This window comes from Panthera tigris, chromosome C1 (genome assembly GCF_018350195.1).
Source record: "Panthera tigris isolate Pti1 chromosome C1, P.tigris_Pti1_mat1.1, whole genome shotgun sequence".
Lineage (NCBI taxonomy): Eukaryota > Metazoa > Chordata > Mammalia > Carnivora > Felidae > Panthera > Panthera tigris.
This window is the reverse complement of record NC_056667.1, coordinates 30,124,804-30,151,184: the sequence shown is the minus strand read 5'-3', so window position 1 is coordinate 30,151,184 and position 26,381 is coordinate 30,124,804. Positions and strand designations below refer to the sequence as shown.

The 26,381-nt window shown below is 42.0% G+C and overlaps 1 protein-coding gene across 9 annotated transcripts in view; it reads right to left on the bottom strand.

Moving 5' to 3' along the window:
* The window catches only part of MACF1 (microtubule actin crosslinking factor 1), a 315,228-nt gene that overhangs the window by 179,037 nt on the left and 109,810 nt on the right, over positions 1–26,381 (bottom strand). For all 9 annotated transcript variants that reach the window (XM_042996700.1, XM_042996694.1, XM_042996695.1 and 6 more), the window contains exons 2-5: positions 24,884–24,945; positions 13,051–13,140; positions 8,227–8,304; positions 4,576–4,668 (exon numbers count right to left, since the gene is read on the bottom strand). In XM_042996700.1, the coding sequence (XP_042852634.1) occupies positions 4,576–4,668; positions 8,227–8,304; positions 13,051–13,140; positions 24,884–24,889 (267 nt within the window). In that variant the 5' untranslated portion in view covers positions 24,890–24,945. The remainder of the gene's footprint in view (positions 1–4,575; positions 4,669–8,226; positions 8,305–13,050; positions 13,141–24,883; positions 24,946–26,381) is intronic.

The window sequence follows — 26,381 nt, the reverse complement described above, 5'->3', positions numbered from 1 at the left end:
TTTCAGCATGAGTAAAAAAGATATAAAGTCAAAGAAGTTAAAATAAAACTATAATTTGGGGGTGCCTGGATGGCTCAGTCAGAAGAGCATGTGATTCTTGATCTCAGGGTCATAAGTTCAAGCCCCACACTGGGTATAGAGATTACTAAAAATAAATAAATAAACTTTTTAAAATAACTCTGTAATTTTAAGTTTGAATGAGAGATAGCAGTATAAATTCATGGTTTTTTAAAATAAGGAAAATATACTTATTAGCTAGCTCTGTCCACAGAAAAACTGACCAACCCAGTAGCATTCAGATTGTGGTCAATAAAGAATGAGAGTTTCTTGAAGAAATTGCTAATTTCAGGCCGTGGGCAGGAAATACACAGAGTCTGGAACATCTCATCACAAGAAATAAAGGAGATTATCAAAAAGGACTATGGAGATGATGCCAAAAGACTCAGAGTCCACTTTAGGAAGCTCTCATTGGCCAAAGATGGAGTTATTTGAGTATTAGGAAGAATGATAGCTGTATTTTATTGGAACACATTTAAAAACCCAGGAGTCATAAGTGATACTAAGAAAAAAAAATGAAAACACTTTCATTTTCTTATCTTTGGAGAATCTTAGGGAACCAATTAATTATGCTGAAAACTGGTAAACAGAGGGAGATCTTTGTATCTGCCCTTTCCTAGAGGAGATATCTCTTAGGGTAATTGCTGAGGTGAAGTTCTTCTTTATAGAAGTAATCCAGCTAAATAATGAAAAAGGAATGAAGGAATTTGAGCAGCACCATTTTGCAACTTTTAAAAAGTAGGCTCCAGCGTGGAGCCCAGTGAGGGGCTTGAACTCATGACTCTAAGATCAAGACCTGAGCTGAGATCAAGAGTCAGCTACTTACCCAACTGAGCCCCTGCAGGCACCCCTGCAACTTCTAATGAAACAGTGGAACTAGCAACAATGATGAGTGGTTGCTAAAACTATTAGGTGAAGATGTAATAGGGACTGGATGATCAGGCTGATAATAGCTGAACCCACATGTTCAGCAGCAGACGTATACTACTCAACATCACCATCCTTGCCCTCCACATCCTCCCTAAAGGTATCTGAATGTGATTGAGCCTCAGGTCTAGATCTAAACCACCAGTTGATAAGCAATATAACAGAGGGATGGAAGATGTCACAGAGATGCTATCAACATCTTTATAAACCTTAAAGGACAAAAGACCAGATTTCCTCAATGGATTGTTAGGGGGAGGGAAAATTTAATGTAATATTTAGACTTTGTTGGGATTCTGATTCATAGAAATCAACTTTTTTTTTTTTTAATGAAGTAACTGGAGAAATCTGAACACTAATCAGATACTTGATGATTTTAAGAAATTATTGAGTTTTACAGTGTTATACTAGTTTGCTTAAATTAAGAGTCTTTAGGGGCACCTGGGGGACCTAGTCAGTTAAGTGTCCAACTCTGGCTCAGGTCATGATCTTGCATGTTCGTGGGCTCAAGCCTTGTGACAGGCTCTATGCTGACAGTCTGGAGCCTGGAGCTGCTTTGGATTCTGTGTTTTCCTCTCTCTCTGCTCCTCCCTCGCTCATTCATTCATTCATTCACTCATTCTCTCTCTCTCTCTCTCAAATGAATAAACATTAAAAAAATTTTTTTTAATTAAGAAATATTTATCTTTCAGAGATATATGCTGAACTATGTACAGATGAAATTACATGAAGTTTGGGATTTCTTTCAAGATAACCTACTGGGGTTTGAGGAGTGGATTAGGATATAGATGAAATAATGCTGGCCATGAGTTAAGAACTATCGGGATAGGTGATAGGTATACGGTAGTTCTTCACACTGTTTTCTCTACTTTTATCAATATCTGAAGGTTTTCATAAGAAATTTTTAAAGAAAGGGGCGTCTGAGTGGCTCAGTTGGGCTAAGCATCCAACTTTGGCCTAGGTCATGATCTCACGGTTCTCCTGAGTTCAAGCCCTACATCGGGCTCTGTGTTGACAGCTCAGAGCCTGGAGCCTGCTTCAGATTCTGTTGTCTCCCTCTCTCTGCCTTCCTCTGCTCATGCTCTGTCTCTCTCTCTCTCTCATATAAAAAAAATTTTTTTTAATTTTTAAAGAAAGAGAAAGTACACATTTTCCTGATGGAGCTGTTCAGGAAAACAATGGTTCCGTTATCTCCATCTCTTCTGTCCCAGCAAAGTTTTGATTAACCAATTCAGTTTTTATCCCTTGGCCTATGAGTCTCCCTTTTAGAAAGAGATTGAATTACAGTCAAGATAAATAGAGACATAGTGTAGACAGAGTCCTCTTATCTCACACCTATGAGACTGACACTGGGACTCACGGTGGGAACAGGTTTTTGGCAAAAATACAAACGGCCAAAACAGTTTCTCTAAAAACAACAACAACAACAACAACACTCCTCTGTTCTTAAGGGCTCTAAGGGGATAACTCTACTGCTCCATGAAAGCTCAGCAAAGTTCTTACACCCACCCTGCTAAGGCACACCTGCCAAGTTCATGTTCCTGGTTATCCCTATATCCAAAGCATGCTTGAAGACACCCTGTGATGGCACAAAAATACATGTTACTTCCACACTTTCCAGATTGCCAGCACTGGCTCCAAACCAGAGCCCCAAGAAATAAGCCCCAAACTCAATTTTCTCAGGTAATGAGGAATGCTGGGACATCTGCTGTTCTGCTTCTAACCAGCAGGTGGCACTAATGCCCCAACTAGGACATCACAGTCACTTGGGTCCCTGGAGTCCATTCCTTGAGTTATTTATATTAGCCTTCTTTTCTTACCTGCTCAAAAAGTGCTCCCTCTAATCTATCAGCTTCATATACAGGGACTGTGTATGGGGGAGCTGTCTGAGAAACAGCTTTGTTTGGCTGGGCTAAAATGATTCAAGATGGTCTTTTTATAAAAATAAGGCTGTATTTTTCCAACAGCAATCCAGACTTGAAAAGGATTTGCCTTCTTAGGAATGGAGCAGCAACAAGGCTGTATGACCATGTGAACACTACCAAGATGCCACTGCTCTTGAGTATGATGGAAGCAACAAGCTTGTGCTTACCAGCCCATATACAAACCCAGCTGCTAAGGTGCTTGCTGTGGACTGAATGTTAGTGCCCCCTTAAAATTCGTGTTGAAGCCCTTACCTGCAACGTGATATATTTGGAGGTGGGGGCCTTTGAGAGGTAATTAGTTTCAGATGAGGTAATGAAAGCAGAGCCTCCACGCTGGGGGCATTCATGGGATGAATTCATCCCATGAATGCCCTTACAAAAGGATGAAGAGACATGAGATCTCTTTCTCTATACCCATGCACCAAGGAAAGATCATGTGAGGAGATAGCCAGAATAGGGCCCCCACCAAGAACCTGACCATGCTGACACTCTGATCTCAGACTTCCAGCCTCGAGAGCTGGAACATGAGAACAAGGTGTTTGTTGGTGTAAGCCACCTAATCCATGGTACAGGCAAACCTTGTTTCATTGTGCTTCACTTTACTGCACTTCACAGAAACTGCATTTTCTACAAATTGAAAGTTTGTGGCAACCCTGCATCAGTAAGTCTATCTGTGTCATTTTTCCAACAGCATTTGCTCACCTGTGTCTGTGTCACACTTTGGTAATTCTCCCAATATTTCAAAAGTTTCATTATTATTGTATCTGTTATGGTGATCTGTGATCAGTGATTATGGCTCACTGAAAACTCAGATGATAGCATTTTTTAGCAATAAGCTATTTAAAAAAAATTTTTTTTAACGTTTATTTATTTTTGAGACAGAGAGAGACAGGGCATGAACGGGGGAGGGTCAGAGAGAGAGGGAGACACAGAATCTGAAACAGGCTCCAGGCTCTGAGCAGTCAGCACAGAGCCCAACGCGGGGCTCGAACTCACGGACCGTGAGATCATGACCTGAGCCGAAGTCGTACGCTTAACCGACTGAGCCACCCAGGCGCCCCAACAATAAGCTATTTTTTAATTAAGGTCTGTACACCTTTTTAAAATACAATGCTATTGCACACTTACTACAGTATAAACATAACTTTTTATATGCACGGGGAAACCAAAAAGTTCATCTGACTTGCTTTATTGTGGTGGTCTGGATCCAAATCTGCAATATCTCTAAGGTCACCTGTATTTCATTACAGAACCCCAAACTGACTAAGGCAGTGCTATAATTAACCAGGCTTGTTTTAAGATCATTAGAGATGAGGAAAAGTCTACACCAAAGCAGGATTACAACCCTTCACCCCACCCTTCTAAAAGCATCAAACGGCCCATACTGTGAGTCCCCATAGAGTCAGTTTTGACCCAACTGAGCAGACTTCTAACAACTGGCCAACACACAAACCAGTGAAAAATCCCATTTCAGCATGTAATGATCAGGAAGTTCTGGGTTTAGGCCGCAATAGCTCTGTCCCCAGGCTACTTCTACTCTCACCCTTGTTCACGGCCACACACAGAGAAGAAAGGCTTGGCGCTAACCATGGAAGGCTGCACATCTTCTAGTTCCTTCTAGGCAACATCCAAGCCAAGCAACAGTGACCCCAAACTTCACAGACCCTACCTGGAAGTGCAAAATAATGGTCCAGATCAGGCCCAGGGTCAGCTTGGGGTTGCCATCTGTGATGTCATCGTTGCGAATATTCACTAGTTTCACCTGGAAAACAAACAGAGGCTGATCTCAGAGCTCTGGGACTTTTGGTTTTGATTTCATTTTTGCAGATTTTCATCCTTATATCCAATTAAACTGATTGTGTGTGGTGTATGTACGCAAGTACAGCTCTATGAGTCTGAACGTCTGTATTGATGCATAATTACCACCGCAGTCAGAAAATAGAACACGTCTGTCACCCTGACAAGGTGATTTCATGCTGCTCCTCTGCGGTCACACCCTGACTTCACCTCTAATTCCTGCCAACCACTGATCCGTTCCCCATCTTACTTGTTCTAAAATGTCGTATGAATAGAATCAGACAGTATGTAAGTTTTTGATACTGGGTTTTTGGGGTATTTTTTCACTCAGCATAGTGCCCTGGAGATCTCCATCCTCGTTGTTACATGTATCACTAGTTTGCTCCTTTTTACTGCTTAGTAGTATTCCATCGTATCAACAGACTATCCTGTGTTTACCCATTCATCCACTGAAGAACATTCGGGTTGTTTCCAGTTTGGGACAGTGATGAATAAAGCTCCTAGATTCATGAACATATGCTTTCATTTCTACAGGGTAAATTCCCAGGCGTGGGACTGCTGGGTCATATGGTATATGTTTAGCTTTAGACAAAACTGCCAAACTCTCTTCCCCCATGATTGTACCATTTTGCATTCCTATCAGCAAGGCAACCTTATAAGCACATGGTATTGTGAGTTGCTTTTTTATTAAGTCATCACAGCGCTGATTTTTTTTTTCTTTCTTTTTTCCCATGGGAGGGAATAGCAAGCCCCTCTCCCTTACTCTTTGGCCTGTTCTCACCTCCATTTTCCCTCCTCTGCTGAAGATATCCACACCTGCCCATGCCTCCACTAGCATCTGTTTTTACCTGTAAAATCTCATTCTAATAACACAATGTGTATAGACACACAGGCCCTATCCGCCACCAGGGCGACCAAGTGTCCCACATGCTGGAAACTGAGAGATTTCCCGGGATGTGGGACTTTCAGTGTTGAAACTGTGAGAGCACCAGGAAAAGCAGCCCAGCCCCTGCGAGCCTTTTCTGTCAGACCCTCACGGAGTTCCCATTCAATTGTGACAAACTGCCCTTGAGCTAGCCTCCCTTTATCTCTTCAGTTGAACTGAAACCTATGTGTCTCTAAAGAACTCTGGTGACCTCACTTCTCCCCCTACACCAACAGTGACCTGGTACCACAGGTGAAATCCTTGTGTCCCTCCAAAATTCATATGTTAAATCCTAACACTCATTGTGATGGTATTTGGAGGTGGTGCCTTGGGAGGTGATTAAGTCACGAGGGTGAAACCCACATGAATGGGAATGGCACCCTTATAAAAGAGACCCCAGAGAGCTCCCCTGCCCCTCCACCATGTGAGGACACAGCCAGAAGACTGTGGTCTAAGAACCAGAAAACAGGACCTCGCAGACACTGAATCTGCTGGTACCTTACTCTTGAACTTCCCAGTCTCCAGAACTGTGAAAAATATAGTTCTGTTGTTTATAAGCCACCTACATGATAGTATTTTTGTTACAGCAGCCTGAACCGACTAAGACACCTGTATCTCCATTCCTCTTCTGTATACTGCAGGTAGGAGAGGCTACTCTTCTAGATCGAGAACACAGTTTTCTAATCACCAATCACTGACCCACAGTTGGGAGGATGTGGTATTAGCCATGTCCACATTCCTCAGCCCCACTCCCATCAGCTTGCCCCTTCCATTCTGAAGTCTACTTTGCAAACAACCTTCCAATCTCTACTAACCCTTGATGACTTTAGCACCTAAATCCTAAAAGTGGTGATCTTATTAGCACTCATCTCAATGACCCAAATATCACCCCATCTGCACAATTCATGTACGTTCTCCATTCTGAGGACTTATGCTTTTCCTCTACTTTGGACAGCTACACAACTACAACTTAGACCTCCCCATTACCAAGAGCTGTTCTAGAGTTCTCCCTGCCCTTCTGAGTCCGCTGTTCTTATCTGCACATACTTTAGTCTAATCATAGTAACCAAATCTACCGTTGGTCCTTATTTAGACTTGTAGCTAATCGATTCTTCTCATTCTCCCTTGCCTATTAAGAACCCCCAGGGTCCTTCCAGCTCTACACACAGACATTTCCAATCCTGCTTTCTCCAGTACCCTAAACACTGCCTCTAATTCTCCCACCACTTTTCATTTGTCAATTTATTTCAACAAATATTTATTAAGTGTCGATTAAGGACCATTCATTATGCCAGGTGATGAAGAGAAAACTGTGGAAGAAGATCCCGTTCCCGGTCCTCACGGGGCCCGCGGTACATGAGAGCAAACAGAGAAATAATAAAGTAGTAGATGTTATATTGAAAGTAAACTGCTCTGGGAGCACAGAGAAAGAATTTCCCAAGTTAATGAGAAATACTGATAAGAGTAATGAAAATGAACTAACTCTAAAAATATGCATACCATTCAATGTCCAGCTTGGCCTGAGTGATTGCCTGGCGCCCACAGCTAGACCGATCTCTTCCACTCAATTGGCTCCAAGCAGACAAACTCTCTGACCCTCTCTTCCATCTTCCTTCCAGCCACCCCACCCCTGCATCTTTATCCCCCCTCCTTCCTTTTCCCTGTATCTCAAAGAAAATGGCATTTTCCTTTTCTTTTTCAAAGATAACCACACCAGCTGTGCTCAGGATCTCACCCTCAATCCCTGAATTTGTTTCCATCCGTTAGAAAGCAGGGGTGGGGCAGGGGGAGGGGCAGTGTGTAGAAACAGCACGGACAGTGGCAGGAACACTGAACTCCATGGCAGGAGGCCTGGGTGGAAGTCCCAGCTCTGCTCTAGCTTGTGTGCTCTGGGGCAGGTCATTTCACCCCACCAGATCTCACTTTCCTTATCTAGGAAATGAAGACGCTGGGCTAGAACCTCTCTGTGGCATCTCCCAGGGCTGATATTTTGTCACTGTCAGCACTCCTCCTCACTCTCATCCCTGTCTGCCTTTCTTCACTGGCTTCTCCTCCTATGTGTAAAAACACGTGGAAAACTTTTTTCCCTTCTTATATCCAGGCCCACTAAACTGCTCTAACCCGCTAACTCCAAGAGCTCTTCTGCTCTGTTCAGACTGTTCTCAAGTCACCAATGCTTGTAGGCCTCAGACCTCATGATGTGGCACCAACACAATGGCCAATCCTGACCAGCCCCTCATCTACTCTTCAGGATCATGTAGCATTCTGGTTTCTCCTCTTCCTGGATGAGGTACTTTTTTCCATCTTCTTTGACAATTTATTTTCCATCTTCCTTTTGACCCCCACCTTAGGTGAGTCCATAAGTTTCCATCTTTAGCATCTTGCTCTTCTCTGTTGACACTCTCCCATTCAGGAAGGCCTTAGATTCTATGCAAGGACCACCAAATGATTTGTCCAGCCATAATGCAATCGTTCACTAGCAAACAAGACTCAGACTGGGCCAGATGGAGCAACTACCAAGGGCTCACTAGGGGCACTGAGAACATCCCTAAGTAAGGGTCTCCATGGCAGAATAGGGAAAGCATGGAAGTGTCTTACCTGCCGCTGCTTTAGGAAGTCCAGGGCAATCTGCACATTCTGAAGCCTATGAAAACGCATCCTGCCCTTCTCCCGGGGCTGCAAACAAACAAAAAGAGATGGTAATTTTAGCTACACCAATTTACCAATGCAGAGCCCCATCCTTTTTCATTTCAGGGACTGAAAGACCACACAGAATTCCTCGTGGTTGAAGCCAGCCAGGGGAGCATTACATAAAGCACCCCTTAGTGGCAAGGCCTGTGTGTGTTTCGCCGTGCTCCCTGAGGCCTCCATGATGCTGGTTTCTCACTGTGCCTCCTGAGAACACACAGTGTGGGTAGACTACTAGTGTCGAATCAGTGCCGCAACTCCTGTACAGGGTCTTCTGTGGCCATATACGGCAGAACCTGATTCTGGATGTGCAGTTAATGGGAACAAAGTCTCTGGCTCTGTGGCTCCTAAAATCACAGTTAAATGCTATTTTAAGGAAAGGGCGGAAAGTCCTAATTGCATACTACACAGTAATTAGAGCCAACCTTATTAAAAACCTGGCAAGAGAAGCTAGAGGTAGCCAATTTTAAACCAGGGAATGAAGAGTTTTACATGCTCAATAAACAAGTGAAAAACTCAAAAACAAGAGACAAAAATCAGGAAGAAACCTATTTTCCAGGCAGATGGGTGTCCATTTAAAAAAGTCACCTTGGACCTCAATAAGAAATACCAACAACAATGAAAACCTTGATGAGTAGGGCCACTCAACAATGATACTCCAAAGAAAGGTATTTTCTGCTAGTCTCTCAGTCCCAGATGTCATACAAGCCACTGGAGAGAAGCTCATCTCCATCCCGTGCCCCTGGCACCCTGTCCATAGCTCAGCTACTACCCATCCAAATGTGGCTGAAATCAGTGTACTCAGTGACAGCATGCAAGGGGTGGCTATCTGTCTCTGGAACCTTTTCTCCTGCTCATTTTCCAATGTTGCTTTTATTTTACTAAAATTGGGACTGAAACATCACTCTTACTAGATTATATATACCCAACTCATTTGTAAATGTCAAAGTGGTACTAATTAAAGGCTGATGAATAAGGTAGCTATGCGGCCAGGTGCCTGTACAGAGGAAACATTGTCCCAGGTTGAAACACAAAAAGTAACCAAATGCGTGTAAAGATAAGGGGAGAAGCATTTCTCTGGGTGCCCCCAACACTTCTAAACAACACTCCCAAATGAGGATAATCTACAGAGATGTTGAGGCGCCTCTGGGCCACAGGATAACTTCTTAAGTCAAAGGTTTAGGAAAATCCTCTAGCAAGAACCTCTTTCCAGTCATTTCAGCTAAACTACTTGTGAACATGGCTTTGAGGATGACAGAGCCTATCAAAGTGAAGAGTCTAAGGCAATGGGAAGGGAGATTCTAAAGAGGTGAAAAATGACTTTAAGAGGACAGGAAACAGGGATATTGCTTAATCCCTGTTTCTGGAGAAAGATTATGGGCTATAATTTAGGGCCCACAAACAGGAAATGCCCTTCTCACACACTCTTCTCTTTATTCCTTGGTACTTCCCACCAAAAATAAATACCCTAAGAACATGCAAGTTAAAATCTCTGTCCTCTAGAGATATTATTGACAAAAGCAGCGTATCTCCATGCAGTGAGTGGTTTGCAAACTACAGGCTGTTTTGAAAACAAATGACATGGTGTGTGGTGAGAACCTGGAGGCTACAGAGGGTGGAGAGAGAGAGAGTTAGTCTCAAGTGTGGAGCTGTGAGCAATTAACTGTCATGCCTTCAACTAAACTTTCCACAGTTCTGCAATCCAGACTCAGACAACACAGCAAGGCCACCAAGAAAGCTACTGGTCTCCAGGTCACAAAGGCACTTGACACCTCCAAACACCATTATTCTTTCTGTACCAACCACTCTCAGATAAGCAAAACAACCCCCACTCCAGGATCATCTAACAGTGGCAAGAGGCACAATTAGTTTTAACCACTTTCTTTGGGACCAAAAATTCCCAGGTGCAGAGGGAAGAAGGCGATTGGTAACTGAGGTACTTGGAGACCTCGAGAACCTCAGACTCTCTGATGGCCCTGCGGTGCTGGCTGGGATCCTGGCATCCCAGGAGGACCTACTACATCATCCTCATCTTCCTCCTCCTGCTCTTCGCTGTTTGTATGGCGCCAGGAGGGCATGCTCACGAGACGGAGGGTCTTCAGCCCTGCTGGCTCCTTTGGCCACCAACCAAGGCAAAAACATGACATAGTGACAGGAAATTCACAACACAAAAATGAGAAGGAAATGAATGCAATATTTTTTTTAAAAAGTGAAAATAAATATGAAAATACCCTCCCACAACCCAAAACATGCAAAACCATATCAAGACCAGATCACATGGTTATATTGAACACTTAGTCTGAAACACATCTTCAATTCTCCATGGTTGCCCATTCTCTCTTTTTGTGAATCAACTAAAGGAGAAGGAGATTCTGAGAATAATCATGAAAGAGGTATCTGGATAGTTCTCAGTGAAAAGATGATATGCTATGAATATCTCCATAAACAACTTGCACGTTTTCAAAGGTTAGGCAAAGAAATTAGATTGGAGTGTTTTCAGACGGTTTTATAAGCAACGTCACCAAAAAAGAATCACTTTCAATATAAAATCCCTACAAGTTCATCAAATATCCCAGCCAAATTGCCCAAAATGTAACTTTGTGACTTAAAGTCCAGCAATGTGAAAGTGACATTATGATTACTTATGAGATTTATAAATGAGGGCCAGATTAGAAGTGGAATTCACCAGTAGTGGCTGTGCTAATAAAAGCATCTGTCAATTTAAGTCCATTAAAAATTATAAAAGTGGGGGCACCTGGGTGGCTCGGTCAGTTTAAGCATCGGACTCTTGATTTTGGCTCAGGTCATGATCTCACAGTCATGAGATCGAGCCCCACATTGAGTACCCCCACAGTGGAAGCAGAGCCTGCTTAGGGTTCTCTCTCCCTTGCTCCCTCTGCCCCTGCTCCACTCAGGCTCTCCCAGGGGGAAAAATCATAAAAGTAATTCTACCGTAAGACAAAAAAGATGTGAAACCAAAACAAAGGGCCCATGGGAAGCCAAGCCCCAATTCTTGAAGAAGGTGAATAATACTTAAGGAGCAAAATCTAATGTGCTAAATTACCTTCTTCAAAAACAGCAAACGCTGACTAAGAATTCACCAAAGGCAATGAATGCTTGAGTTACTTCAGTTCATGTTTTCCCCCAGAGATGTTTCCAGTATTTACCCCTGGACTTTTCTAAATGAAAACTATGTTGGGGCACCTGGGTGTATCAGTCAGTCAAGCATCTGACTATTGATTTCGGCTTAGGTCATGATCTCATGGTTCATGAAACAGAGCCCCACATCAGGCTCTGTGCTGACAGCATGGAACCTGCTTGGAATTCTCTCTCTCCCTCTCTCTGTCCACCCCACCCCCCTGAAAACAAAGAACCCACAAGTGGGGTTATTTTGATAAGCCAAGAAGCTCAGGCAGATTTATCTTTAGATACATAGGTGTTTCCCACAAGCAATGCTTACTTAACACATTTGGGAGTAGGCAGGCATATTTAATTATCCAAGGAATTCAAATGTACTGCATCCAGGACTGTGTTCAGATAGCAACTTCAGTACTTCTCCAAACCTCTGAGATTCAGTGAATCAAAGAAGGAAGAAAGTGAGGTGAACTGGAAAAAATAACTCTATATACCTAGGACTTTTTTTTAAGTTTATTAATTTACTTTGAGAGAGAAAGAGAGAGGGAGAGCACATGTGGGCAGGGGAGGGGCAGAGAGAAGGAGAGGGAGAGGGAGAGGGAGAGGGAGAGGGAGAGGGAGAGGGAGAGGGAGAGGGAGAGGGAGAGGGAGAGGGAGAGGGAGAGGGAGAGGGAGAGGGAGAGGGAGAGGGAGAGGGAGAGGGAGAGGGAGAGGGAGAGGGAGAGGGCCAGAGAGAGAGAGAGAATCCCATGCTGGTTCCCTGCTGTCAGCGCAGAGCCCAACTCGGGGTTTGAACTCATGAACCGTGAGATCATGACATGAGTCAAAATCAAGAGTTGGACACTTAATTGACTGAGTCACCCAGGCACCCTTAAATACCAGGGCTTTTAATGTAAACTTCATATCCTTAGCTGAATACAGAAAATAAAACAATTCACAACAGATGGGAAAATAGGAGCACCTATATAGACTAGAAATAAAACTCTAGAAAGAAAAATATGCCTTACTAAAAAGAATCTTTATTTTTTTAAGTTTATTTATTTATTTAGAGAGAGAGAGAGAGAGAGAGAGAGAAAGGGAGTGCACGCCTAAGAGCAGGGGAGGGGCAGAGAGAGAATTCCAAGCAGGTTCCACACTGTCAGCGCAAAGCCCAATGCGGGGCTCAAACTCAGGAACTTCGAGATCATGACCTGAGCCGAAATCAAGAGTTGGACACTTAACTGACTGAGCCACCCAGGCATCCCACTAAAAAAATCTTTAAATGTGAATCTATTGTTCCTGAAATAGTGTACCAACAAGTAGATAAAGAACAAATAAGGAGAAAAAAAATGCATATGAAAGGTATAAAACCGATACCTGATTCCATCAAGAAATGAGAATATGACACATCAATTCACATTAAGATGAAATTACATCATTTTAAAACTGTAAGTATGACTTAGAAGCAAAGTCCACCAATAATGTCTTCTACTTCTTTCTCCCAAGTAACAGAGAGCAGGCAGTGGCGGCCACTGTCCTGGCATTCAACACGATGGACTGGTATGCCATTAACAGGGCCATGTTTGCGAGGTCACTCATGAGAAGAAGAGAGAAGCTCACCAGTTTGATGCCTGAGAGGACCTCCAGCAGAGAGATTAGGTTGTGGCCATCCCGCAGATCTTCATAAAGATCATTGATGTGCTTGCGGACCTGTGCATGAGAATGAAACAGATTTTTATTTGGTCTTACAATCTCTTATTATCTACACAAGAGTTTTTGATTCTAGGTAAACACAGATTAAAGAATTTAAAATGTGAAACAATAATAAAATTCAGGAATTTTCAGTTTTGGAGTACAATACATATGAAATGGTAACACTTACCAGAAATGTATGTGTTTTTAAAATAGAAGCCAGATCCACTACATACTCTAGCCAACTCTAAACAATATTCAAGAAAGACTGGACAAGGAAATGGAGAGTCAACCATCCTGAAACCTCTCAGAATTATTATGGACCAAAATGTGATACAATGACCAATGCAGATGGAGGAATCCAGTCAGAATCAGAAAAGCCTTCTAGAGTGCAAAGGAAACAAAAATGCTAGGTACCCAGTGTTTGACAGGATGTACCTATATTTTAACTCCTCTCTTACCAAATATTTCTAATAGTGAATTTGAGGGCTATTTTCCTTGTGAAAAAAATAATTCCAATTTTAGAACTAAAACTATGGGAAAAAAGATCTCACTTTGGAAAAATATGTGGTCCATGTCAAACACCATGCTGAATGCTGTACACGTTATCTCATCTCTCTCTCACATTGGTAAGGCAGGTGTTATTCCTATTTTACACATGAGGAAATGAGGCACAGAGTGTTAAATAACTTGCCCAAGATCACAAGTGGGAAAACTGGCCTCAGGTTGGTCTTTCTGAATTTAGTCTTTGCCATTAACTACTATGCTTTATAATCAGCCATAATCTTATTTTATATTTATTTAAACCAAACAACAGCCCTATGAAGTTTATTCTTGTATCCACGAAGGGACTGAGGAAGCTGAGACCTTGAGAAGTTAAAGTCACATAGCTGCAGGAAGCAGAAATAGGTTTTCTGGTTTGTTACAAGTCCAGTGACAACTCCATGGGGTGACACAACACAGAATCAGAAGACTAGTAGTGGCAAGCATAAGGAAGATTAATTTTCAATATAAATAATTGTCTAGACAACAATAAAAAGGGCTACTTTCAGAAGTCATGGGTTTCTAGTCACTGAATTCTTCAAGCAGAAACTGGGATACTGGATTTCCACATCTGAGTGGAAAACTGCACTATAGTCATTTCCAATTGTAATATTCTAGCATTCCAAACAGAATGGGAGTCCAAAAAGATAAAGGCTATGGAGCGCCTGGATGGTTCAGTTGGTAGAGGATGTGACTCTTGATCTGAGGGTTATGAGTTCAAGCCCCAAGTTGAGTGCAGAGATTACTTAATTAAAAAAAAAAAAAAAAAAAAAAAAAAAAGATAAAGGCTGGAAATATCTGGGGAGACTTCCTGGAAGAGAAAGAACTGGAAGGATTAGAAAATGTTTTGATAGAAAGACAGAAGATGGAAAACCACAGAAGACAAGGTACAGAGGTGAAAACATGCAAGATGCGTGTTTGTACCTGTGTGAGTAAAGGAGTAGGAAGGTGATGGGTAGATTACCCAGTTGGAGAAAATGGTTCATGATGAATTGGGTAATAGCTTTCAAACTTCAAAGGAACATTTCTTTAATTTTTGTGTTATTCACAATGTGAATACAGGTATAACACACTTTTTGGTTTAATCTGCAATATTAACATTTTCTCCACCACTTTAAGTCTAAACAAAATAACACATCTAGCTCAGACTTGTAGCACTTGTTGATTTCCATCATGTAAGTACTTCCACCATGACCAATTTCCAGCCACTAATATACTATCACTAAAAGTGATGTCAGGAAGAAATGTACAAGAGCACACCATTATATACTTTTCCATCAGAGATACAGCACACATAATTAACTTCAAGAGCATAGAAAATATTAACATGTAGTAAAATAATTATGAGATGATGTGTTTTGAGTATTTATTACCATTATTTTAAATATAACTTATTTCATTGTAAGCTTATATAATTTAATATTTCATAATGGCTGTGCTTAGCAACCAACTCACAGAATTAGTATTCAGTTCTCATGAGCCCATGTAAGCTAGCTCCAGCACACCAGTGGCTCCAAAATTTCAAGACCTCTCCATCAAGTGGGTGCAAGGTTTCAAGCTTGCGCAACCATGGTGCACCATGGTTGCATAAGCAGGTCATGAGGGTTGGAAAGAATGGATTTGGTAAGTTCAATTTTAAATATACTGAATTTATTTTATTTAAAGTTTATTTATTTATTTGAGGGGGAGGAGCAGAAAGAGACAGAGAAAGACAATCCCAATCAGGCTCCAAGCTGCCAGCACAGAGCCTGACGTGGGGCTTGATCTCACAAACTGTGAGACGGTGACCTGAGCTGAAATCAAGAGATGGACACTTAACTGACTGGGAGCCACCCAGGAGCCCCTTAAATATGTTGAATTTAAAAGAGTAGAAAAGGAGCTACAAACGGTAATGTTCTGGAAGCAGCTGAAAATACCAGAATTCAATTTGGGTCAGCTGAGAACTTAAGTTTAGAAGTCATATGCAGAGAGGTGCTAGCTAAAGACATGGGAAATGTTGGCCTTTCTGGGTTAGGGGCAAGAAAGAAGAGTGCTAAGGACTGAGACTGCGGGAATAGCCAAAATTAGAAGGCAGGAGATGGAAAAGTAATCAACAAAGGACAGGGTGGAAAAAGGCAGTGAAAGAAGTAGGCAAAAAAACAAGAAAGGGTGATCGAGGAAGGGGTGGATTATTGCTAGTATCAAATGCTCCAGGACAAGGATAAGGACCAAGAAAGTGTTTTTTAGTTTTCTTACAAATAACAGTGTTTTTTGTGAGAATCGTTTTCTAGAGAGTGGTAGAATAGAAATCAGATCATAAATGAATGGTGGGTTAAAAAAAATAAATAAATAAGTGAAGGGTGCCTGGGTGACTCAGGTCACGATCTCAAGGTCATGGGATGGAGCTCCGTATTGGGCTTTGCACTAAGCATGGAGCCTCCTTGGAATTCCCTCTCTCTCTCTCTCTCTCTCTCTCTCTCCCTCTGCTCCTCTCCCCCACTCGCTTGCTCTCTCTCTCCCTCTCAGATAAAAAAAAATAAAAAGAATTAAAAGTTCAAAATGAATAAATAAATAAAGTGGGAAAATATGAAGTACTTGATGTTAAGGGTTAAAAAGAGAAATGACAATGAGGGACTTATTTTTGATAGGTAAGACCTGAGCATAAGGTATTAAAATCAAGAATGGGCACTGAATAATTATTTAAATGAATAATAATAGGAATGAGGACCAAGTGAGATCATATTATCAAAAGGACACTAATTACCATGAGTACTAAAAAGAAAAAGGTGGTATTTTGAAATACAAAGTTAATTTCACATCAAGGCCTCAATATCTCCTTCTAAAAATGCCAGTTATGTTTTACACCTGCAAATAGCAAAATTCAACCACCTTACAAAAAACTTAGGTGAAATGAGTTTATTTTGTCTCTCAGTCTTTGGTTATAATGACTAACTATGAAAAACTATAAAAGACAGATATAGACAGAGATAATGGGGGAAGGGAGGGGAGCATTTTTTCCTGAGAATTTTCAATAACAGAGAACAATAGTGTTTCTGAAGCATATTGGGCACAGCTCTGCCTACAGATGGATAAAGTACTAGCTAACACTAGTGCTTCTATGTTAGAAAATTTTCAGATACAGAGATGGGATTTGGAGGGTTCAATTCATATCCCAAGATCACACAGCTAGTAAACGGTCAGGCCAATAAAATCCAGGTCTCCAATTCTGCCCCATTCCAAAGTCTTTATCTCTTCTGCACATATCAAGTTGCCTCTAAAGTTTTCCATAAATCTCTTAAGAAAAAGTCCAATAGCAGGGCACCTGGTGCCTCAGGTGGTTAAGCGACCAACTCTTTCTTGACTTCAGCTCAGGTCATGATCTCACAGTTAAGAGACTGAGCCCCAGGGGCGCCTGGGTGGCTCAGTCGGTTGAGCGGCCGACTTCGGCTCAGGTCACGATCTCGCAGTCCGTGAGTTCGAGCCCTGCGTCGGGCTCTGTGCTGACAGCTCGGAGCCTGGAGCCTGGAGCCTGTTTCAGATTCTGTGTCTCCCTCTCTCTGACCCTCCCCCATTCATGCTCTGTCTCCGTCTCAAAAATAAATAAACGTTAAAAAAAAAAATTAAAAAAAAAAAAAAAAAAAGAGACTGAGCCCCAAATCAGGCTCTGCGCTAAGTGTGGAGCCTGCTTGGGATTCTCTCTCTGCCCATCCCCCACTCTCTCCCTCTTCCCCTCAAAATAAATAAACTTTTAAAAAAAAGATAAAAGAAAAAGTCCAATAGCCAAAAAAAAAAAAAAAAAAAAGCTAACAATGCTGTATGATATATATGAAAGTTGTTAAAAATAAATCCTAAGAATTGTCATTACAAGGAAAAAAAATTTTTTTTTTTTGCTTTCTCTTTTTATTGTATTCATATGACATTGTGGCTGCTAACAAGGAAAAAAATTTTTTTCTTTTTTTGCTTTCTCTTTTTATTGTATTCATATGACATTGTGGCTGCTAACTAAACTTACTGCTAATCATTTCATAATATAGGTAACTCAAACCATTGTGCTATACACATTACACTCATACAGTGATGTATGTCAACTCTGTCTCAATAAGACTGGAAAAGGAAAAGGAAAAGGAAAAGGAAAAGGAAAAGGAAAAGGAAAAGGAAAAGGAAAAGGAAAAGGAAAAGGAAACGGAAACGTCCAGTGGACCAAGCATCAGATGTTTTAGAGGCAGTCAGACAAAGCCAAGACTGATCAGGAATCATCAATATGTATCTTTTTCTCCAACTAATACTCATGCTATTCTGTCAACAAAAAGATGAGTGAATAACTTCAGCTACTCAGGTTTTTGCCTGTTTGCATTCCCTGTGAAAATCACTGTCAACATTAGCGAATGTCTCCAAAGAATATATACAAATGGCTAACAAACTGATGAAAAGATGCTCAAAATCACTAGCCATAAGGAAAATGTAAATCAAAACTACAGTAAGATACCAGTCCACACCCAAGAGGATGATTATAATCAAAAAGATGGATTATAACTGTTGATGAGGATATAGAGAAACGGACACTCATACATTGCTGGTGGGAATATAAAATGGTGCAGTCGCTTTGGTAAACAGTCTGACAGTTCCTCAAAAAGCTAAACACAAGTTACCATATGACCCAGTGATTCTATTCCCAGGTGAATATCCAAGAGAACTGAAAATATCTGTCCAGGAAAAAAAAAAATGAATGCATGTTCACAGCATTCATTGTTCATAACAGCCAGTGGAAATAATCCAAATGTCTATCAATTGATAAATTGGTAAACAAAATGTCGCACATCCATACAGTGGAGTATTATCTGGCAATTAAATACTGATACATGCTATAATGTGGATGAACTCTGAAAACATTATGCTAAGTGAAAGAAGCCAGTTACAAAAAGCAAAGGACCACATATTGTATGATTCCATTTATAAAAGATATCTAGAATAGGCAAATCTAAAGAGTCAGAAAGTAGATTAGTGGTTGTCTGGAGCTGGGGGATGGTACAGAGGGATTGGGTGATGACTGAAGAGTACAGGGTTTCTTTTGGGGATGATGAAAAGGTTCTAGAATGGATTGTGGTGATTGTTGCACAACTCTGAATATGCTATAAGTCACTGAATTGTATACTTTAAACATGGGTAAATTGTAGGCTACGTGAATTAAATCTCAAAATAGCTATTTTTAAAAATTAAGGAATGACTATGTTTTGAGGGATCAAGTCCACCAAGGCCAGTCCTCCTCAATTCCTGTGCATCAATAAGCTAAGGAAAGCTCTGCTCTCCCAGTTCTTTACAGATTAACTTGAAGTTATGGGTGTTATGGGTCAGTCAGTAGAGCATGAGATGCATGATCTTGGTTCAGGGTCATGATTTCAAGCCCCATGTTGGGTGTAGAGCCCATTAAAAAAAAAGAAGAAGAAGATTAATTTGAAGTTACAGAAAAAGCAACAGCTTCCCCAAATTTCTGAGTAGCTTTAGCAAAGGGAACAAACTGCACTTGGGTACTTGGAATCAGAATCTGGCCCAAAGGGATTTTAACACTCCCAGCTGGCAGATGAGAAAAGTGTTGCCTGGTCAAGTTAGGTACCCTGTATAAGATCACTGATATGGGAAGTGTCCATCACTGTCTCCCAACTCCAAGTTCAGTGCTCTTTCCCTTCACAAGGCTTCCATGATGCTTGAAGGGTAGAAAGGACATATTAAGAGGACCTCTTCCTTTCCCAAAGAGAACCAAGGATTGTCATGTGGTATTCTTTGACACCTGCAGAAACTCTGATCAAAAAAACCTTTCCTCTAAGACTTAAAAGAAACACAAGCAGCTCAATTTCCTTGACCCAAACTATGTTGAAGAATGATAAACAGGTCAGAGAAGAAAGTTTTAAAGAGAAGAATATGTTATTTATTCTCATCTACACTTATAAAAGGTACAGGGTATGTAAAAGTGAACCTAGTGACTTTTTTTTTTAATGTTTTTATTTTATTTTTGAGAGAGACAGTGAGACACAGAGTGAGCGGGGGAGGGCCAGAGAGAGCAAGACACAGAATCCAAAGCAGGCTGCAGGCTCTGAGCAAGCTGTCAGCACAGAGCCCAACACGGAGCTTGAACCCATGAACCGTGAGATCATGACCTGAACCAAAGTCAGATGCTCAACCAACTGAGCCACCCAGGCGCCCCTGAATTCATAGATTTCTTTTTTTTTTTTTTTAACATTTATTCAATTTTGAGAGACAGTGAGAGACACAGCACAAGTAGGGGAGGGGCAGAGAGCAAGGGAGACAGAACTTGAAGTAGGCTCTGGGCTCTGAGCTCTCAGCACAGAGCCTGATGTGGGGCTCGAACACACGAACCGGGAGCTTGTGACCTGAGCTGAAGTTGGATGCTTAACCAACCAAGCCACCCAGGTGCCCCTGAACTCAGATTTCTAAACTGTAAGGGGAATTCCATATTGATTCCATGGCCAAATTTATCCTTGAGGAAAAGCCTAAAAGCTAATGCTAAAAAACAGATTATAATTGTCCCAGACTTTTTACCTGTGAAAGACCCGTGCTCATTTAAAACTTTGGATATTTGGGGGTGCCTGGCTGGCTTGGCCAGTAGAGCATGCAACTCTTCATCTCGAGGTCATGAGTTCGAGCCCTACGTTGGGTGAGGAGTCTACTTGAAAAAAAAATGTTTTTTAAATAACAAAACTCTAGATTTTTCCTTTTGATGGTTCTAGTATATGCTCAGAACTCTTGGGTTTGTAGGCTTGCATTCTAAATTAGGTTACTTATATGTTAAGATGCTAACAGCCTTAGCAAATCTCTTTTAAGATTGGACCAACAGTGTTCTCAACTAAGAAAGAAGAATTAATTTGCTTATTCCACAACAAACTGTTTCCCACAGAGATAGCTGGGGATCCAAGGGATCCTAGGTCAACTAAATCCAGAACTTAGGAGGCTTGGTTGCTTTGATCTTATATCCATCTACTTGCCAATGGCCACGTTAATCTGGGTGTACTTGGGGAGCACAGCAAGGGATGCCTGAACTACAAAAAGCAAATCTCGATCTGTAATTCTCAGACCAAAGTTCAAAGGATGCCAGCATGGAGCAGTGATTCTGATTAGCAGTGACTCCCTCTGAAATATCCCTAGATGAGAAATGCCCTTGGCTGGGTGTCTGAGAAGAGATGAAAAATAGCCGGGGACTGAAGTAAAGTTCTGGCCAGCTTCCAATTTCTAACAATGCTCCGCTGTATTCATCCGGTTTCTCCCTCCCTGGGCCTCCTGTCATCACACAGCAGAGGCAGAGGTCCAACCAGCAACAGCAGCGAGCCAGTGTATTTGTATTCAAAGTACAAAGTTTAAGGGACAAGCCTGAGTCAGGATAAATTCAGTTCTTCTGATTGTTAGAGATGAGGCATGAAAAAATAAATTGGGGGCATATTTGGTAGAAAGAACAAGTAATTTTCATCATGAGACTTGTGAGTGATCCCTAGCTCCATCCTTCCACCAGCTGTATGATCTTGGGAAAGTCACTTTACCATTCTGACTCTCACTTTCCTTAGTTGTGAGCATCGAGAGGATTAAAAACCTTTACTTCCTTCAGTTATTATAAGAATCAAGCCAGATAAGAATGTGCTTTATAAGCTATAAAGCACTATTAGAATATTATTTACTCAGGGCAACAAATACTGGGTACTTCTCACATCTGTGGTGCAGTACATAGTAGACAAAGTAGTACAATACAAACCCTAGCCCTCAGTGAGTGCACCAACGGAGGAGACCAATGAGTGAGCACACGAGGCATCACTTCAAAGTGGTGTGGAACAGAGAGTGGCAATTAATTTAGTCTAAGGACTGGAGGTCAGATTCTCAGGAAGGTGATATTGGAGCTGGGCCTTAAAGGGTAAGTGGGTGATGGCCAGGCAGAGGACACTGGGATGTGCATTCCCGGGAGAGAGAAATGAATAAGCAAAGAGGTGTGAAAGAACACAGTGTTTAGGGAGCACTGAGTTGTGTCATGTGACCAAGCACAGGCCATACAGGCGAGAATGCCTGCAAATGAAGCTGGGCAGCTTGGAACCAGCTTGGGAAGGGTTCTGCATCATGACAGAGTTCTGTGTCACCAAACTGAGGGCAAATGGTACACACTGAAGGAATTAGAGGGGAATAGCAATTTTCTCTCCATGTGTCTCTTCCTTTCTTCTTTCTTCTGACACTAACAAAATAAGACATAAGATCTGCCTTCAAGTTACAATCAAACAGAAAATATGGAATGTATATAAATACTGTAACAGAAGTATGTAAGGAATACAGTGAGGGCACAAAGAAAAGGGTAGTCAATTCCATATGGGAGATTCCGGAAAATATTTATTGAGGAGGTGTTAAATCGGTATTATGCAGGCAAAACAGTGCTGGAGAAGGCTCCACGCAGAGAAAGCAGCATGAGCAAAGATACAGAGTCATAAAATAGCATGGCACATGGTTCAGCAAGAGCCTGAGGTAGGAGGGAAATTCAACACTCTGAGGCTGGAAAGGTAGGCAGAAGCCGGGGCCATTACTGATGTTAACAGCACAAGTTCTAGACTTTAGGCTGCCTGAATTCTAAAATTTCAGTTCTGCCTCTTTCTAGTGGTGTGACCTTGAACAAGTTAACCTCCCTAAACCTCATTTTCCTCATTGATAAAATGGGAAAATTACTAGAGTCTACAGCAATCGTCAGTGAGGATTAAATGAGATAATGCATGTAAGGGACTTAGTACAGAATGTCCGCTTTACAGGAAGCACTCAGTAAACTATTTTCCTTAACATTGTTACTACAGAAAGCAATATTGGAAACTATTACAGTGGTCAAGGCAAGCTGAAGAAGCCCTAGACTAGAACAGAAGTCATGGAGATAGGAAAAGTCAGATGCAAGCATTTTCTGAGTTGGAAGTGAGTGACTGGAGCTGGTGACAAGGGGATGAATGGCAGGCTGAAAATAGTACGATTCTGTGTTCCTAATTTGGACAGCTAGGTACGTGAGTGAAAATATTTAGCAATTTGGGATGTGTTGAATATGTCTGAGTGACATCCAGATGAACGTGTCTAGTACACGGTCTTTGGCTTAGGAAAGAATACAGGAAATGGCTCTATTATTATGTCCTTTTTTTTTTTTTTTTTTTTTTTGAGAGAGAGAGTGCGTGTGCACACATAAGTGGCAGAGAGAGAATGCCGAGTAGGCTCTGTGCTATTAGCATAGAGCCACACGTGGGGCTTAATCTCAGAGAGAACCAAGAGATCATGACTTGAGCTGAAATCAAGAGTCAGATGCTTAACAGACTAAGCCACCCAGGTGCCCCTCATTATGTCCTTATCCATACTTTATAGTCTGAAAACTACCCTCACCTGCAATTCCCATTAAACAAGTGGCCCTAAGGAGGTACGTTTAATTTATGTGACCATCTCCCTAGCTACAGATTACTGAGCTATAGATGGACACCTGACCCATGGAGGAAAAAGAAACCCCAGCCGATCAGATTTTCTGTTGTCTTCAGAATCCTGCAGCCACAAGGGTTTATATCACCATTTGAGAGACAACCACCACAGCTTACACACAAGCAATGGGAGAAATGCAGAGACACAGGAGGCATACAGAAAGAAATAAAAGTGAAAGAACACAAGGCCTCATAAAAAGAGAGTAGCTGCCTGATAATGTTTAGTTTTTCGTAAAGCCTAGCTGCCTCCAGACACCAGATTCTATGAGATCACCTTGTATTCTTTTTCTTCCTGTGCTTCCTTGCATTCCGCGCCACCAGTGATCCCTGTGACTAACACAAGAGACTGCCAAAGACGAGTACAGAGAACAAAACTAGAAAATGGGTAAGGTTAGGACCCTAGGGACCAGCAACATGGAGAAGTGAGAAAGAAAAGCCAGTCAGAGAGGCATGAAAAAGGCATTCATAGAGGAAAGAGGTAATTCAGGAAAAAGCAGTGTAGGAGAAACCAACATAAAAGAGGGTTTTAAGGAATAATAAATTAGTCAACAGTATCAGATGCTGTAGAGAAATCAAATAAGAGAAAGACAAAACCAGGCTACTGGATACAGCAATTAAGAGGTCACTGGTGACCTTTCCCAGAGCAGTAATCAATAGAACTCAAAATTTTCTGAATTATTTGAGTAATTATTATACAATATTCAAAACTTTTGTTTTCAAATATTGACTGCCATATTAGTCACACTGCTTAGTCTGAGGTGTGTGTGTGTGTTTTTAATGTTTTTATTTCTTTTGAGAGCGAGAGTGTGAGCAGGGGAGGGACAGAGAGAAGCGGTGACAGAGGATCTGAAGCGGGCTCTACAATGACAGCAGCAAGCCCGATGTGGGGCTTGAACTCACAAACTATGAGATCATGACCTGAGCTGAAGTCAGACACTCAACCAAGTGAGCCATCCAGGCGCTCCCTGAGGTGGGCTTTTAACAGGCCTCTGCTTGGGGTGCCTGGGTGGCTCAGTCGGTTAAGCGTCCAACTTCAGCTCAGGTCACGATCTCGCGGTCCGTGAGTTCGAGCCCCGCGTCGGGCTCTGGGCTGATGGCTCAGAGCCTGGAGCCTGCTTCCAATTCTGTGTCTCCCTCTCTCTCTGCCCCTCCCCCGTTCATGCTCTGTCTCTCTCTGTCTCAAAAATAAATAAATGTTTAAAAAAAAAAAATTATAACAGGCCTCTGCCTAGGTTTCTCCTCTATTTAAAAATAATAATAAAATCTGTCCCTCCCCACCAACCCCCCCACCAGCAATTCTGGAAGTACTCCGCATCTTAAACTGCATGGTGGTTATAATGTATATACACATGTAAAAATTGCTTAAACTAAACATTTATGATTTGTACACTTAGAGAATAAAAGCCCCTCTTCCCCATCCTTACACAGTGGTCAAATCTAGAAAAAAAATAAAGAAGGGAGCTTAGAAGATAATTTATAAAGCTAGGAACAAAGTGTTCTTTGAATCTAGGAATCACCCCCCGGCAACCTCAACCCTCAACCTTCTGAGGTAATGGCATTTATTACTGTCGTCTCCAAGAAACCGATCAGTACAAGTTTCCACACTGTTATGACTATGTTAGTTATTTTTAAAAAGTCACATGTGTATCTACATTGAGCACATGACAAGCAATCTGAACTATCCAAGAGACAAGACTGATAAATCCAGCTGAAGAGCAGCCAGAGGTGCCAATGCAACATCTGTGAAGGAGTCCTACCTTCATCAGGTGCTTATTGACCCATTTGGTGAATGTCTTCTTCTGAACACGGTCCCGTTCATCTGTAAAGGAAACACAGAGAAGGCACTGGCTTAGTGCTGCCCGGACAAGTTCCCATACCCCACTTCGTCCACACCCCAGCTTCTCCGTGGACTGTGAAGATAGTTTCCATAGACCCATGAGAAGTGTCTTGTTGTTGGGAAGATTTGGCCTCTCTGGACTTCCTCCCCTGTCCCGACCATGTTGCCGCTTTACAGATGAGACAGAATCCCATATGCCTCAGAAACCATATTGTGGCGAAGTCTCTTTAACATCATAATCCTCTGGGGAGTGAGTGATTCTCTGCTTCCCCCAAAACAACCTCCATAAAGCCAAAGCTGTGAACACCACCTGCAGAAGAGGTGGAGTGGCCTTGGCATTTGGGACCCTTGTATTGGCAGCGGTTACATCTCCCTCTCTGCAAACTGATCTGCCTGGCCAATGCTCTGCTCCCACCCTCTCCTGTCCTACTTTCCTCACCAGCCTTTACCAATCAGGCAAAGTCAGAAAGCTGCTCAGTTTACCCACACTGCACATCTCCCCCACCCCTTCCTTCTCCTAAGTCTTACAGAGCCACTTCTTTGTAGGCAAATTCTCCTTCATTCTCCATTTTGTGCACCTCTTTAACAAATACATGACTGCCAATACTTGGCAATCACTGTTCCAGAGCCCTGGTCCTGCAGAGGACTCCCTTTCTACCACACCCGCCAATTCCCCAGGGTGCTTCCACCCCACTGATCCATCAGCCTTACTCTTTTTCTTCTATTTGAAGCCTATGCCATCCCCATACTACCTTATTCAAATCATCCTTGCTGTCATGGACCACTCCCTGCCACCTGTCCCCCTCCACATGGTAAATCTACCTTAACCTCCGCAACAACTTAGTTCACACTGATTATCTTCACAGGCACCCTCTGGCATCCTCAAATTACTTGATCTCCTGTGCATATCCAGCCATCATGCTGCCATTCCTGGGCCTCATTTCTGCTCCAAACATACCTACTTAACAGTCATCTTTATCAACCTTCTGTACCTCTAATCATTCCTAACCTTCATCACTCCATTCCCTTTAAGAGCATCTAAGATTATTCCAGCGTATGCTAGACAACACAGTTAAGCAATTCAAAGCTGCCATCATTAATACCCCAGGAACTGTCATCTGCCTAACCTTCTACCACTAAATTCACCGTGACAATCTGCAAACCTGAATTACCACATTGCTCAACTCTTCCATTTTTTGCTCCAAGTCAGTCAGCATTCCAGAGGAGAAAGTGGCAGAATTATAGAACTCTGGTTCACTAGCAATCCACACAAACATCAGTGAGGTTTTCCCTCCCCGCTGCCTGGTTCTTCCTTTCTAACTGACTACCTAGTAAGGGTCACATAGGCACCATTCCAAATAATGCCAACACTCTCTCTCTACTTCTAGGTGAATGTACTACCTGCTCACATTTCTAAG